At 39.6% G+C, this 15670-nt stretch overlaps 1 protein-coding gene across 3 annotated transcripts in view; it reads right to left on the bottom strand.

Annotated features, from left to right (window-relative positions):
- The window catches only part of PIGN (phosphatidylinositol glycan anchor biosynthesis class N), a 106824-nt gene that overhangs the window by 87998 nt on the left and 3156 nt on the right, over positions 1 to 15670 (bottom strand). For 2 of the 3 annotated variants that reach the window (XM_036406804.1, XM_036406803.1), the window contains exon 2: positions 4116 to 4376. In XM_036406804.1, the coding sequence (XP_036262697.1) occupies positions 4116 to 4342 (227 nt within the window). In that variant the 5' untranslated portion in view covers positions 4343 to 4376. Of the gene's footprint in view, positions 1 to 4115; positions 4377 to 7641; positions 7689 to 15670 lie in introns of those variants that run through there. The other variant, XM_036406805.2, reaches the window with a different exon arrangement.

Below are 15670 nucleotides of genomic sequence, written 5' to 3'. Positions count from 1 at the left end.
ATTAAGAGAATTTGAACCCCTCATAAATCTCAGGAGCAAATAATATTGGCAGCAAGAAGAAAATTTAAGTAAACATTGCACCTTTAGCAATTACACTGAAGTGAAGGAGAATGCATTCTCACCACGTGCACAGAAACACATCAAGTGTCTAGGGTTTATGCACATACAGTAAATAGTTTCAACAGATAAAAAGCAAAGAAAACAGAGGACAAAGCCCAAGCATAAGAAACAGCCTCATAAACTATTCTCATCTGTCGAAGATCTGAACAGCTGGAGCCTGTCAGGAAGCAAGAGGTGAGTGTTACCATATGCTGTTTTCTTGTCTCCATCTTCTGGAAGAACAGAAAGATTCACTGCTCACTGTCAGAGCATAGGAAAAAAGAAAACAAAACACAACAGGACATATCTTTTACTGATTTTTAGGAAAAACCAGCACAATCTTCTGAAAAAATTCCAAGTAGTTTTTAACAGTCAAGTTACCAGGAAATTAAAATTTTGTTGTTCGTGATATAAGCTACCAAATTTGCAATGTTTATGTGTTTTAGTCCAAGGAAATTCTAAGTTTGTGGCTTTAAACACCCTAAAATTTCAGGCTCCACTCTAAGCTTGCAGCACTCACCATTTGTTTGTTGGGGTTTTTTTAAACTCAGCTTAGACCTCACATCCTCAGACTTACTTGAAAGCTCACAGAACTACTTGGAATAGCCGAAATATTACAGTGAGGAATATAAAGGCATGTAGAGACACAGCACTCCAATACGTTATTCCTACTCTCATCTCAGCTAGGAGATAATACAAGTTGTACTGAAAAAAGTAATTAGAAAAAAAGGATTTATGTATTACTCAAAGACGTTTCTTATTTTTCTCACTACAGACTGATCAGGATGTATTGCACTAACTGTCATGAAAGATTTAAAACAAAAATAAAACACTTGTAGCTCTCCTCAGACTTACATTGTAACAACGGGTAGAATATTGATTTAATTAGAAATTTATTTCTATTGAATTAGAAAGTAATTCTTTATCTTTGCTTGTCAACAATAGGGTAACTTCAAGATCTGAAGTCAACAATAACACATACCAGGCAGAAAAAAAGCCATATAAATTTGTCATTTACCTACTCAAAATAAATTTAGATACTTTGAATTACTTCAATGCCTTTTACTCAGAAGAATCATTAAAAAAATTAATTTCCATGACAGCATAAACATTAGCTACCCATAATAATAATAAGTATTAATATGATATAGATATATGGCTGAAACATGACAGGCAAGGAAGAAAACCTCTTCCCTGAAATCACCATTGCAGCAATTCAGATCACTTACTGGCTCTCACAGCTATGATAACACTGCTGAAAACCATATTTTTCATAAATATTGTGGAAGACTAGGTACTTGGCATACATGTATTATCCAACAATCTGCTTTAAGCCTAATGGATATTTATTTTTAATTCCATGTACCTACTAAAACTTTGCTTCTTTTAATAGCACATTGCTACAAGAATGGCTCTTGCTCATTTAAAGACAATCTTTCCTCATTAACAATGCAGTAGTTCCCAAGGTACTCCACTTGGGTAAGACTAATTACCTGGCTGTTACGTTGCCCACTACTATAAAGTGGGTAAGGGACTGAACACTTGGAACTTAAGAATGAACATGCAAAAAAGTAAAATTTGTATTAAATCGCATATACCTTGAGTTAGTGTTATTGAAAAAGGAATGTTCAGACAGCAACAACTTGGCAGAATAAAAAAGGATATATTTCCAGAAGCTAACACATGATCTTGTCAGCCTGTTTACAAAGTTAACTTACGGAAGTTGTGTACCTCAAAGGTTCAGGGACAAAACTCTGAACCTGTTGCTTCGAAATTGTGGCAGCTCGTGTAATAGATCTGAAGATATGCTCTGGGCTGCCTGATCCTCCACATTTCAAAAGGCACAGCATGCTGCATGCTTTTTTGTTTTCATCATCTCTCACATATACACGCTCACACACATATGTACTTCTATGCAGAATGAGAGATGAGAGAAATACAGATGGCACTTCACACTCTACTGGCATTTTCTTCCACTTGGGGACCTACCAGCATCTTTGCTTGTTACAAGGCAGTTCTTTCCCTCCATTCACCCATGTACTTTCAGCACTGGTGACAATGCTTTACTTCTACAGATTTTGAAATACAAAGTCCTTAACTCCACAAACATGGTCAAGCAGAGAAAGCAAAAGTGACAACTTTCCAGCAGTAGACAAACTAGTACATAGTTTAACTTTTTTCTATATAGCCATGATAATGCTGAGTGGCTAAAACTTTAAACCTCAAATCACTTAGTAAAAGAAAATACCCAGTATAACTTTTTCCTGGCCACTACTCACCCCTGCTCCTAGTGATGGGGCTATTACAGCATTCATACCTTGATGGTGTTGGTTGGTGGTCCAAAAGACCAACAGTTTAACTGGTAAGGAAAGAAACTGCTCTGGGGTAAGTGTGAAGTCCATTGCTGGAAGACAACATGGTAAACTCACACTGATGTGGCAGACACCTGCCAGTGGCAGACAGCACCTAACAGCAGCAGCAGCAGAAGTAAGCACAAGTAAGCCCATATGGGCTGGCAGGCAATGTAGCAGGACTTGTCATATTTCTGTATTACTTTTGCAGCACTGGACTGCAAAAGCCTTAAGAGCTTCAGATGACTGCTTATTTGAGTTTGCTCTGATACTCAAGCCCAACCAATTCTATGATCACTCAAAAGTAGTCTTATTTAATACTGCCTTTTTTTCAGTGTAGAAAATCAATTGTCTTATGCTCAAATAATTACCTTGACATAAGGAGACAGGGAAAGTTAACAAAAAATAGTTCTAAGCACACAAGGATATGACTTTAAACACTTTTTTAGCAGGATTATTTTTCACAGCCTTAAACTAAATCATTCCTTTAAGCAATTAGACACACACTGTAGAGAGTACAAGGGAGGCAGCAGGGTCATGCACACAGGAAGGGTGGAATGAAAAGGAAGTGGCAGCCTGCTGTTACATCTATTCAGGACATCTCTTTTAATCACGCCTTAAAAAGTTTTGTCAGTAGCTTAGAATTAGAAGACAAGTACGTTAATGTACTACTACTCTTAAACAGAGTATCCAGGAAGCAGTTTAAATTAGTGCCTGCCAGGCTTCAGAATTGATACCCTGCTGATGTGAATGGAGAAAGTTCAGTCCCCTCTCAGTTACTGGCTATCTGCAGAGTTCAGGGGACAACACGGACTCAATTTACACTGTCCTACTTTCAGTAGCTTTCCTGACAAGGGACACCAACCCAAGCTCATGCATTTCTGCACAGTGTAACTCTGCAAAGTTGGTTACTTTGAGGGCAGAAGGAAGGCAGTACTCAAGCCACCACAATTGTTGTTCTTGTTCTCTTCTCAACGTTGTGTAGAGCAAAAACCTACACAACGGTAGGGTAAGTCTGTCAGAACCCAGGAAATTCCTCTGGCTGCCCTGGAGGGCTCGAGCCCCTGCCTGGAGGGCTCAGAGACCTTGGCACAGAGCCCAAGATCCCTGTGCCTTTGATTTAGCTCTTGGAAAAAACAATTACCAACCTTTATATGAAGAATTTCAAGTCAAGAGAGTTTAAGTAGAATAATAGTTAGTGGTCACAGAGTGAAAAATAGATTTATGGGGTTTTTAGAATGGGGGCTCAGGAGGCAAGATGGAGGAATCTGGGCATGTCCAGCCTTTCTCCTTCTTCTTCTTGGCCTCCATCTTCTGGGTGATGTTGACATTTTTGGATTGGTTTAAGGTAGAAACTCACTGTCTAACATAGGTGATAGGTATTGGGAAGCTATGGTAAATAATGTACACATAGTTTTTAGTATAAAAAGACAATACCACCCGGGGGGCGGACAGTGTGCCTCTGTCTGTCCTGCTGAACAGACCTCAGCAGGCCAGAGAAAGAATTTTCTAGATAAGATACAATGAACAACCTTGAGACCGAGAACTGAAGAGCTCTGACTCCTCCTTCGACCGCCAGGCTGGGAAAAGAGATTTCTAACGCAATCTCAGGGTCACTCTGAGCAGCAGAGATTCTGAGCTAGGTCAGTGTAGCTTTGAGCTTACCGCAGGTAAGGCGCCCGGGCCGTGCCATTGCTGTCCAGCTCAAACAGAGAATCTGCTCGCAGACCATCGGCAACAAAAAGCACGAGACGCTTTGCCGGAGGTGGCAGCGGAGTCTGCTGAGGAGTCATTCCATGGACCAGGGGAGAGCTGAAGTAGATGTCAAAAATGGAGACCAAGAACACACAATGCACAAGGAGCCCCGCAAGAATGAAGACTGGTATATCCATGGCAGCAGCTGGCTGGCAAAGGCAAAGTACAACACTAAGAGAGAGAGAGAGAGAAAAATAAAGTTAGGCAGACAAGACTTTATCAGAATCAATATTTATTTCATTTGTTATGGAATGCGAGAAACAACCACAGACATCCCCAGAATCCATAATCAATTCCTGCTTCCAACAAGCTTTTTTCCCCACAAGTCCTGGTCAGAGTCACTGCATGACTAATTCTGACTTTCAACAACCATTATGTCTCAGCAACTCATCTCTGGTGTTCAGGGGTTTGTTAGACAGCTTCAAAAGACCACTGAATCAAGCCAGTTCGTTCAGGTGAGCTACATCTGTGACAGAAAACTCAGACAATGCAATGTAGCCATGAGCATACTACCCTCTACTGGCCGGTTGCACGACAGAGTTGAAGTCTGTTAGGTGAATACAAGCCAGACAGCCAAGAGAAAGCCATCCTATAATAAACATCCATCCAGCACTGCTTTTTTTTTCTCCAAGTTTGCCATCAAATCCGGGCTCATTATACCCTGCCTAGAAACTGAAACCTTCTTTTAAAAGAACAAAGATGCTGTGCTGAGCACAAAATGCTATTCCTCTTCTAAAACAAGTGGCAAAGCACAATAGCTGAAGAATTATGTTTCAGGAATTATTATATTCCCTTTTTGAGTGGTTTTTTCCTTCTGTCATCCTCTGATGTCATATTAGTGATGCAAATATGCTTAATAACAGGTACACTGGAAAATGTCCACGTTTGCCAAGTGTGCTGTGGCGTTCATGCAATGCCTCCTAAGTAAATATGTAATTATTTAAGTAAAGTAGCAAGTAAATCTGAATATTGGCTGAGCTAAGTATGGGACCTGAGCCTGAATGAGGCTCAGTTCTGACAGAAGATTATCAGTGCTGTCCAAGCTGCTTAGTTATTTAAATATTAGCTAATTATCCACCTTAGCCAAACATCACTTCTATTCACCAATTAAGAAACAGATGCTCTTAACAGCCTGGAAGGTTCAGACTATGTAAATACACACCCTTCTCTAAAGAAACTGTTTGTTTAAGAATTTAGTTAGAGCTTCTCAATGACAATATATTTATTAAGTTTATCTTGTTACTTTCAGAATTCCAGTAGCTAAACAGACACAGGCAGCCACCATATGGTAAATCTACCACTCTTACCAAATAAGAATAAAAGGCTTCCTTACCACATAACCTTAACTCTGAAAGATGTTTTTTAAAACAAAAACTTAAAAGGCCAGGAAAACCAGTGGAAAAAAAAGAAACACACTAAAAAAGGTTTTAAAGATAATACACAGTATTACTTACTAACCCAAAGAAAATTCAGATCTTCATGCAACTTAAACATAACTTCCAATTGCACCCATTTTCCTTACTGAAACAGATGCAACAACTCCAACTCTAATCTGAAACATTACTGTAGCAATTTCTCATTTGAGATATTTGGAGAGAAAACTAAATAAAAAATGGAGCTAACAAAATACTCAAACACTTCAAAGAGACACGTAGTAGTCACACTTTAATGAACAAAAACTTTCTGTTAATCAGGAACTTCTTTTTGTCTACAAGTGAGATTCCAAGAGATTTGGAATATCTGTAAATATCCGTTTATTTTTCAAGTATTCAGGGTTCCTGCACCAATTTAAGTATATGAAATCATAATCACAGAAATACCACTAAGTTTAGTGCCAGAGCTTATTTTATTCAATCAGTTTTATTTTCCACAGGGCTTTTACTTTTGATGCAGTTGTGCTTGATAAGAGAATATGAACTACTCATGCCTTAAACTGATGAGACTAAACACCCTACTAAAGAAAGCTGTTACTTCTACTTGTCGTATGCTCCCAGTGCTACAATTCTATAGCTTAACATATTCTATGTTCTTCTAATTAAAGTATTAGTAACCTAATCTGTTTTTTGCACTAATTCTCTTTGCTTTAAACTCTCCCTAGCCCTGTCTTTGCAAACAGAAGAGTTCAATCAACACAATTCAAATATAATGCTTAGACTATAGTATCTATAGAATTAGTGAGAAAAGAAAAAAAAGAAAAGAGTATGTCTTTTGCAATCAGTTTGATTACATTACACAAACCATTTATCTGGGCCCAACATATCCTACTGCTCAACACCATCACATGGTTTCCAGACAGGCAGCTCCCAAAGCACCTGCTCCTGTCACAGTCCTCCCTTCTGCCTCTACCTTACCCTGCGCTCCTCGAATGCAGGACTTGGTGTGTCATCACTGAGACACAACATTGTCAAAAATATTCTGTCCTCAAGCTTACAAATAGTTTCCCATAGGTACAGAGGCTTTGGAAAGCTCCTAATTGCACTCAGCTGAATGCAAATTTCTCTACAGAGCCTGGTGCTCGACTGTTCAAGATAGCTCGAAAGGCATGGAAACAATAAGGATAACTATTTCAATAACAATTTCTTCCTCAAAAGGAAAAAATAACCAGGATAAAAGGCAAAACTGGATTAAGCACTAGCTTACAAGAAAAAGCAGAAGGCACAGCTTGCTGAGAGGAGAAAAACAAAAATGTTTAAGCATACACACTTTTGAGGACAAGGAGCCATCTCTAAGTATTTATGACTAGTGCCAAAACATCTCTGCCCTCAGGTGCCCGGCCATCCAGAATGTAGATAAACAAACAGTCACTTGGAAATACATCTTACATCTTTATGTCAAGAAAACTTGAGCCAAAGATATCTCAATATTTTTGTGTCCTGTGATATTTTCTCAGGCAATCCCTTAGTGCAGTAGGACTTCCACAGTCCTTGTTTTCACAGGGCAAAACACAAGCTTTGCTCAAATTCTGACTGCATTCCTCTACTTTCTTCTGTTAAGTCATTGCCTGTCACACCAAGAGGAAAGACACTCTGAGTCCTGTAGATAAGAGAAGCATGTTGCAACCTATTTGCCATGTGTCATTTCTTACTGCCCACCCAAACACATCACTAGCTACAACAGAATCCTGGAATCCTAATACAGTTCAGACAGCCAAATCACCTCCTCTGTAGACTCAGCCCAACTAGTAAGCCATATATCAGACTCTAATTTATCTTCCTTTCTTTCTGTATTTTCCCCCTTCTGTCACCATCTCCTAAACGATACAGAGCCAATAATGATACTGTCCAACCCCCAGTATGCCTGACCTTAAACTATTCCAATAAAATATTTTTGTTCAAACAATTTGGAGTCAAAATCACAAAGCTGATGTGGATTCTTAAACAAAGATTCTTTTCAGATCCTTAACAGGAAAGTACTAAAGATCCACTAAGCTACTCACTGCCTGTTAAATGCAAGTTGTTCACACAGAGGAAGTAGAAAATGAGCAGTGCCAAGGTGATGCAGGGGGCTCCAGGAGACTTCAGAGCTTCTCGCTTCTTTGGACATTGTAGAGGAGCAGAGAAGAGAGTGAGAAGATGCACAGGTTAAATCGATCTGAGAGACAACAAGGCAGAACCAGCAAACACCTTCCCTAAGGTCTAGGAGATTAAAGAAAGAAAAGCAGCAAGGACCTTCTGACTGCAATTAATTACTTTTCCAGAATAAAGTGATACATGCAGATTAGAGAAGGGTTTTTTGGTGGTTCTCTCCCCTCACCCTGAATTCTCAGGGAGAAAAGTAAGCTCTCAGCTGGTGACAAACAGGATGAAGAGACCCTTTCTTTCTTTGTATTCACACCTATCAAAACAATACCAAAAAATCCTGCTATCATCCACAAGCTCCTCTCCAGCAGCCACATCTGTGCAAAGACTAAAACATCCAGACTGTGATGGTGGCAGGGGAGCAAGACAGTTGCAATGAGCCACCCAAGACCAACTCTTCTTCACATGAGCTTTTCCCTCTTTTCAAGTTCATCTGTAATTTGTTAACAAGACTGGTTTTTTCCAAACTTTCTTTTTGATGCCATAGAAGCTACATCCACAGCACCAGGCTGGATCAGGTCCCTCAAGAATTAACAGGGTGGCTGACATAATTAAATGTAGCACTCATTTTCCTCAAGTAATCTATATCTAAGTTGCATTGCCTCTGAAGTTGTCATCTCTCAGCATTATTTATAAAGCAAAGAAAACCATACTTGTACTGCAACACAATACAGTTCTTCATACAAAAGGTAACAATTCCCTTTTATATTTTTCTTTCTCTGAATATGCAGTAAAACATACACAAAACGCTGCATGGAATACGCTCCATGGGCAGGACTATTTTCTTAAGGACAATGAAGTGTCAAAACAAGGAGCTCAAGGTACATTAGTAATTTCTTTTAGAGGGGCCATGCTTCACAAATACCATCAAGTCTGTTGATTAAAATGAAGAAAATGTGTTTTCAATAAGCATCAATGGCCTTATCTTTTACAGAAAAAAGAAATAGACAAGAATGTCTGCTGTGCTTCTGGCTAATATTTTTCAATTAAACAGTGTCATGTTTTTTGTAATTTAACTGTCAAAGTTGTGACTGTACAGTTTGTCTACACATTAAAACATTATTCTTTTCTTAGGGCAGATGAGCAAATGGAAGTTGGGTGGTCTGACAGTACTTTGCACGACATGCTAGCTCTAAAGGCGGTGTTAGCAGTCCCTACCCTATTCTTTCTCTAATTTAGATTTTTAAAGAGCTACACCAGTCAGGAAATGCACAGAAGTCATTCCTACTGTCACAGCCCACACCTACTGACTGCATGAGGCTGTAATTTACATGAGATGTACCAGCCAGTTCTGAGTAACTCTCATATCTTCACCCACTACTTAAACATAGGAAACCCCAAATCCTCATCTTGACTTCATCACGTATGAAGTGGGAAAGTGATAAATTCCATTTTCCTCTTCCCCAAACTTTCATTTTCTTTCTCTATTGAAGTATAACATACTCTGCCAGACAATGAAACTGCAACTACAGTATTTCCACTTGCTCTGGCACTGAAGTGGCTTTTGTAATTCAAACTATCTGTTTAAAATTATTTTATGTTCAACATCTTCACTAAGCATTTTAGGGATTACAATAACAAATGACAACTATTTTAAATTTTAAATGTGGTTCAGTAAAGCACATCCAAACCTGAGGCAAAGAGCTCAAAGAATACTTCATTTTCTTTTTAACATCACTTGATAATCAAAATTACTCTGCCTGCCTAGAAAAGTCTCTTTTGCCAGAATTTTTCAGGGAGAAACGTTGTCATCTTATTGCAGGGGTTCCATACTGTTGTCTCCTTATCACAAGAGTTTCATACCTTCTTAGTGTTCCTCATGGGCTGCTCCTCAGAGCACTGACCCTTTCTTCTTCACAAAGGGGCCAACTGACTCCAATTCCTCTCTCAACCAGCCACCCCACTCTTTTATAGCACTCTTCTTCTCATTGGTTACAGCTGTGGCCTGTTAAAGTCAGGCCTCTTCCAACTCTTTGATAATTGGCCCAGCTGCAACTCCTTAGGGGTAAGATTACTTCCTACACTATCTTTATTTCCTTATATTCTATCCCCCTACAGAGAAATTTGACTATGGCCTGCAAAGCATCAATGAAACATCAAGTGTTCCAATACTTGAACACCTTGCAAAGCAGTGAACACCCTGCAAAGCAGTGTCAGCCTATGCAATTTTCTCTGAATTATCCTTAAACATGGGAAAGTGTATCCACAAGTTTTCCAGGAAAAAAGCCCATACCTGAGAACAACACTGACAATGGGACAGCAGTAATAAAGAGAACAAGAGCACTTAATTAAGAAACAATTACATTTTTGAGGTATTAAAGAGAAAACAAGAACACCCTTTTGTAGCATTTGTTAGCCAAGTGCAGGCAAAACATGGAGTAGAAATTTAGCTTTACATACACTCAGGATGCATGCAGCTAAAAATTCAGAACTCATAAAAAACAAAACCCAACAATGAGAAACCCTGAGTGATCTTGCTGTGAATTATTTCACTGAGCAACAGCATTTGGAGGACCTATCCTGGGTCTCAGGATCTATCAGCAAATCCTCTTGCATATTTCTTGATTTCTAAGTCATTCAGCAATACCCTACCAGCAAGTCTTCTTCAAACATCACTGTGATACTATATTTTTTCTTTTTCATCTCAATATGGACTGTTTAATTCTTTTTTGTACCACCAAAAGTAGAAGATTCCCTCAGATTTCTGCATTCTTGAATAAAACAAGAATGCTTTCCTGTCACTGTTTTTTTTTTCTTAACCTGCTTGGAGATTTTGTAGATGGATTCTTCATATTAAAAGTTTTATGGGGCACTTTTGGGGAAAGAACATCAGCCTGACAGTGTCTAATAAAACACATCCGACCAGTTTTCACAGGTCAGAGTCAAGGGACAAGTGGCACTTAAGAGAAGACAAGCACATGGAAGGCAGCTTGCCACAGCAATCTTTTGTCTTACTGGAGCCCTCCCTCACAAACCAAGGCTGAAGGCCCCTGGGGTATTTTAAAAGCCATTTGCAATAAAAATACACAATAAAGCAGAAGTACCAATACAGGCATGACAGTTCTGCCCTTTAACAACAAAGGGGCAAGGATCATACAATAAATATTAACCTAACACACAGGGATGAGGATGAAAAAGAATAACTTTCAGCTACACTCTTGCAAAACTAGTTTGCAAATGTATTATATATACACACAGAGGAAAAAAATACCCTTTAACAAAAGAAAAAAAAGAACGAACAGAAAACCAAACAAACAGTGCTTTATGTACATTCTAGAGAAGCTAATATGAATAATGAAGGTTTTAAAAAGTTGGCAGAAGTTGTTTTCCTTCTACTAAGTCACATTTGCTTACTGAGAGCAACCATTACAAACAAACAAGAATTATATACATACAGCAACGAGCACATCTGTTGGATCTTACACATGAGCCTCTGAATGCAAATTTACCAAAAGCTTCAGTTTGAAGGAAAAAAAGAGACCACATCTTGCAAGCATAGAGTAATACTTCGATAAAAGGCAGCCAAAGAATCAATTTGTCATTTCCCACCTTTTCAAAAGTTGGGATTTTTTCTTTTTTTTTTTTAAGTAAAAGACTTCAGAACTTTCTGGGTTCAAAAGTACTATTTAGTTATGCTAGCAAGTTGACCAGAATGCATAGCTCGATACTATTCAACCGGCTAGCATAATCTACATTTTCTATACCTTTACCTTTCCTTTGATCGTATCTCCATTCCAGAATGTTCCTAAGTCCTTCTTTTCTGTTTCCAGCATTTCAATGGGGATCAATTTTGGCAAGCTTTGGTGCACATCCCTGCACTTCATGGCATCTCATGCCTTTTGATGGCTTTCACTTTGGCAAAGATTTCTTCTTTTTTTTTTTTTTCGTTTTCAGTATCCATGCCATGTCTCTCATATCTTCCCCATCAAAGTTGTGTCTTCCTCCTTGATTTTTTCCCCCGCTTTTGCAGCATCTGTGAGGTTAGTTATGGCCTGTTTTGGTCCTTTGCACTGCACCTCATTTCCTCCCTGACTCTTTTCTTGTTGTTCTGTGTCAGCCTTGTTTGGCAGGTAAAGGTATAGAAAACACCTTTAGCTGCCAAACAAGGCTGACACGGCCAGAGGCAAGTTAAGCTCCCCACTGAGAACAAAAACTCGTTTGAAGGACGGAGCAGGAGAGCGGGCATGGCTGGGAGCTGGGACAGGCCGGGAGTGGTGCTCTCCCACCGCCCGGCGCTCTCCAGGGTCCTGCACCGCGCCCGGCACCACCGCACACACAGAAACCCGGCAAATCCCACCCCTCCAGGTTTAAAAGAACTGCAACAGTCAGGGTGTAAAGTGTAGAAAAATAATAAAAAGGATGGATTATGTCTCCTTTAAAAGAGCATCAAGTCATAGCATAAGCATGCACAATATTTGTGCAAGGATACTTTGAGGTCCAGTAAGAAATCTCTATGCAAAGCAATCACCTCATCTTTAACTCTTCCACCAGCAGCTGTACTTGCAAGCTGTTCACAAAGGAAGCATTTCCCTAAGCTCCCACAGGACTCAAAGAGTCACTGAACTTATAAATTACTGCAGCCTGAAATATTGGCCTTTACTTTAGTACAAAGTTCTCTGTGCTCCTACATTGGCCTCCGCTAACCGAGTAGTTAACATTCAATAGCATTTATGACATAACAACTTGCAAACACCCTCTGCTGAAGCCCGGTGAGCTTGTGCTTGTTTTTATTACAAAGCCAAGCCACTTTTCATTTGTATAATACACCTTTATTTTTCAGCTGCTGACTCAGTCTAATAATTAATGGAAACAGAAAATTATGCCTGAAAACAATCAGTGTTCTGCCTCTTTGCAATATGGAGAACTGCTGATTTAAAATGAAAACTCCCCAGCACTCAAATTCTTTCAGCAAATGACAGCAATAGAACCACTGAAAAGAAAAAAAGAGCTCAGAAGACAAACCAAAAACTGCTAGGGAGAAACCCACAAACCTGGAGAATACAGATGGGCACCAACTCCCCAGTTCTCATATTTGAGGTGATCTGGGTATCAGTTATTCACTTGTACCCTGCCACCTATCAAAACTTGCTTCTAACTAAAAGCATATTTTCCAAAATACTTGGGACCAGCAAGGCAAATACATTTTATCAGGTCTTTTATACAGAAACAGCTGTCATGGGAGTAGCAGTTAGCAGAACAAGAGGCTTTCACAGTTACGAATACTCCAAGAAAAACCAAGCCATTAGAGCTGCAGAGAGCTGTCCTGTCCTCCTCTGCTCCTGCCCACTTATTCCCAAGGCAAGACCTCTTCCTTGGGCTGGCACAGCCAGGCGTACAACTGGATAGTTAAGCATTCTAAAGAATGAATTCAATTGAAAATAACCACAAGAAAGGGGGAAAAAAAGCAGGAAGAATAAAGATGACTTTGCTGTAGTTTAGTTCCCTGAATTCCCAGCACAAACCTCTGTGTTGGCAGCAGGACAGGATGCCATCTCCTCCAAACAAAAGACCTAACTCACCATGCTCAAAGCATGTCCTCAGACTCCTTCATTCTTTGAAGCCTGCATCCCACATTAGTTGTAGTCAGCAGGCCATATAAGGAAAAAAATGCAGATTTTTTTGTTCAAAACTGTGCAAATACTAAATTGAAGAGGAATAACATGAAACAGACAGCAAAAGCACAGAGCATCTTCCCTTCCCTGCCTCCCCTGTCCTCACCACATTGAGGCAGGGTCAGGCACCCATCTCAGAGCCTCTGCAAAACCTTTCTGGGCAGCCTAGAGCCCAGACAAATGTGCTCCATCCCTCAGGCTACGGTGAACAAGGCCCAAGTAATTTAATACTCAAGTGTTTGCAGTGTCTAAAAGGTCACGTCTTTGATTCACAGTTTATAAATCCTCACTCAACTGTAACAGCAATTTTCCTTACATATTCATTCTCACAAAGCCATAAATATACACATAATAAAGCCTGAACAAGTTTTCTAAAATACTCCCTAGGCTCTTAGTGTGTTTGATGTCTTTTTTTGATGGTAGGTTTCCAAATACCCACTGTTTACAGTAACACTTCCATACAGCAGTTTTGGAGGTAGAAAAACACAGCCAACTTGAATTCAAAGGGATTTTGGGGAGTTGTTTTGTTCAATTCAAGTCTTCACCTAATTTCATGGGTCATTATCATGTTTTTGGTGACACTGAAAATATTTCCAAGTGCCGATTCACATTGCTGTAGTACCTTTACTTAAAATCCCAATTTATCAAACCCTTACAAAGTAGATTTTTTCTGAGCAAAGCTACATCTGAATGTAACACGCAAGTAACCATTAACTACTGATAGTTACAGGCTGTTCACATTAAAACATTCCCTTGAAACTGGAATGGACAGATGCAATTTCAAAGATGTGGCAGAGGTTTTTAAGTACAAGCTACCAACATTATGCATCTCAACATCTTCATTATTTGGCTCCCACAAAATATAAAAATACTTTAGAGGTTAGAGTTAACAAAGCACTAAAATTCATTTTTAAGGTTAAAAAGCAAACATAAGAATTATAATTGGCATCAAGTTTCTTCTGAAAGGAGGGAAAAGTCAGCCTTCAATAAACATATATAGACAAAGATTCTTTCAGGCAGCTCACTTTAAGAAGAAAACTTAAGCAAGAGTTGGTAGAACTCACAGATCAGCAATATTTTAAAGTAGAAACCAGATTTGCTTCAGATAGTTCTCCATTATTTTGTTCCCTGTGCCCTAATTGGGATCCCAATCAGATTAAAAAAAGCTACCCTATTTCCTTATAGGACCACTATGTTGCAGTGTGATGGCATTTCTGTTTCACCTATCCCAACCTCCCAGGTGTGCCAACCTTTCCCCTCTCCCTTTGCCCTCCTGCTAAGAGCTGTCCATCAATCTTAACATTCCAGCAAGGGCATCGTGTGGTTGGCAGAAGCTCAAAAGATGCCCCTCAGGTCCGGGCTCGTTGGCCTGTCCAAGTGTCTTTATCCCTTGAGCCTTCCCCTCCTCCCACCTGGTTGGTGCCTCACCTGTCCCTTCCCCTCCCCTGTCCCTGGGCTTAAAAGGAGACGGGACAATGCGGTCGGCTGTCTGTTGGGAGCTGTTACCACATTCAGAGGTCTACTATCCTGCAATAAAACTCTGGATTAAAACTCTATGATAGAATCCTCTCCTGTTTCTCTTCACTGTCGCCTGAACCTTTTCCACCAGAGGTAAACTGAGTTCCTATTTTGCCTGGATTTGTTCCGAGTGCCCAGCTGCAGCCTCCAGCCGGCCAAAGGCATCTCTGAGGTGAAAACACCACAGCTGCCGCCTTTGGTCCAGCAGCAAGGGTCAGACGAGGCCAGGCACGTCCACCCGGAAATATTGGGATCAATATTCCATACCACTAGAACACATTAACTCATATACTTCAAGCATTCAGCACAGAAAAAAGCCCCAATATGTACCTAAGAGAATTAACTTCTTTGAATGAAGTTAACTTTGTCTGTGGGAGCTGAAACAGAAACGCCTATAAAGCTTGACTTAAACAGTGTGTTCAGTGGCTGCGAGGATGCCTGATGCTGCACCAGAGTAGTGCAGAAAGAAAGAATAATTTACACACCCATCACACCACCAAACAACAGAGGGAACCTGAAACTGCTCATATGTTTCAATTCATTAAAGTCCCAGGCATTATCTCAAGATTTAATACTCCTACCAAAATCAACAGAGTGAAAACAAACTTTTTTCTACTCATTTTTCATCTCAAGTACCATAAATGTAAAAGTTCATAAAACAAAACATGCATAGACTGAAAAAAAAATGTTTACACCACCTCCTCCAAAAAAAGACTCCTCAGATTTTTTTTTTGTACAAGCTCATGTATTTTGGACT

The sequence above is a fragment of the Molothrus ater genome, chromosome 1 (genome assembly GCF_012460135.2).
Source record: "Molothrus ater isolate BHLD 08-10-18 breed brown headed cowbird chromosome 1, BPBGC_Mater_1.1, whole genome shotgun sequence".
Classification (NCBI taxonomy): Eukaryota; Metazoa; Chordata; class Aves; order Passeriformes; family Icteridae; genus Molothrus; species Molothrus ater.
The sequence above is the reverse complement of the archived record's forward strand: the minus strand, read 5'-3'. Positions and strand labels throughout refer to the sequence as shown.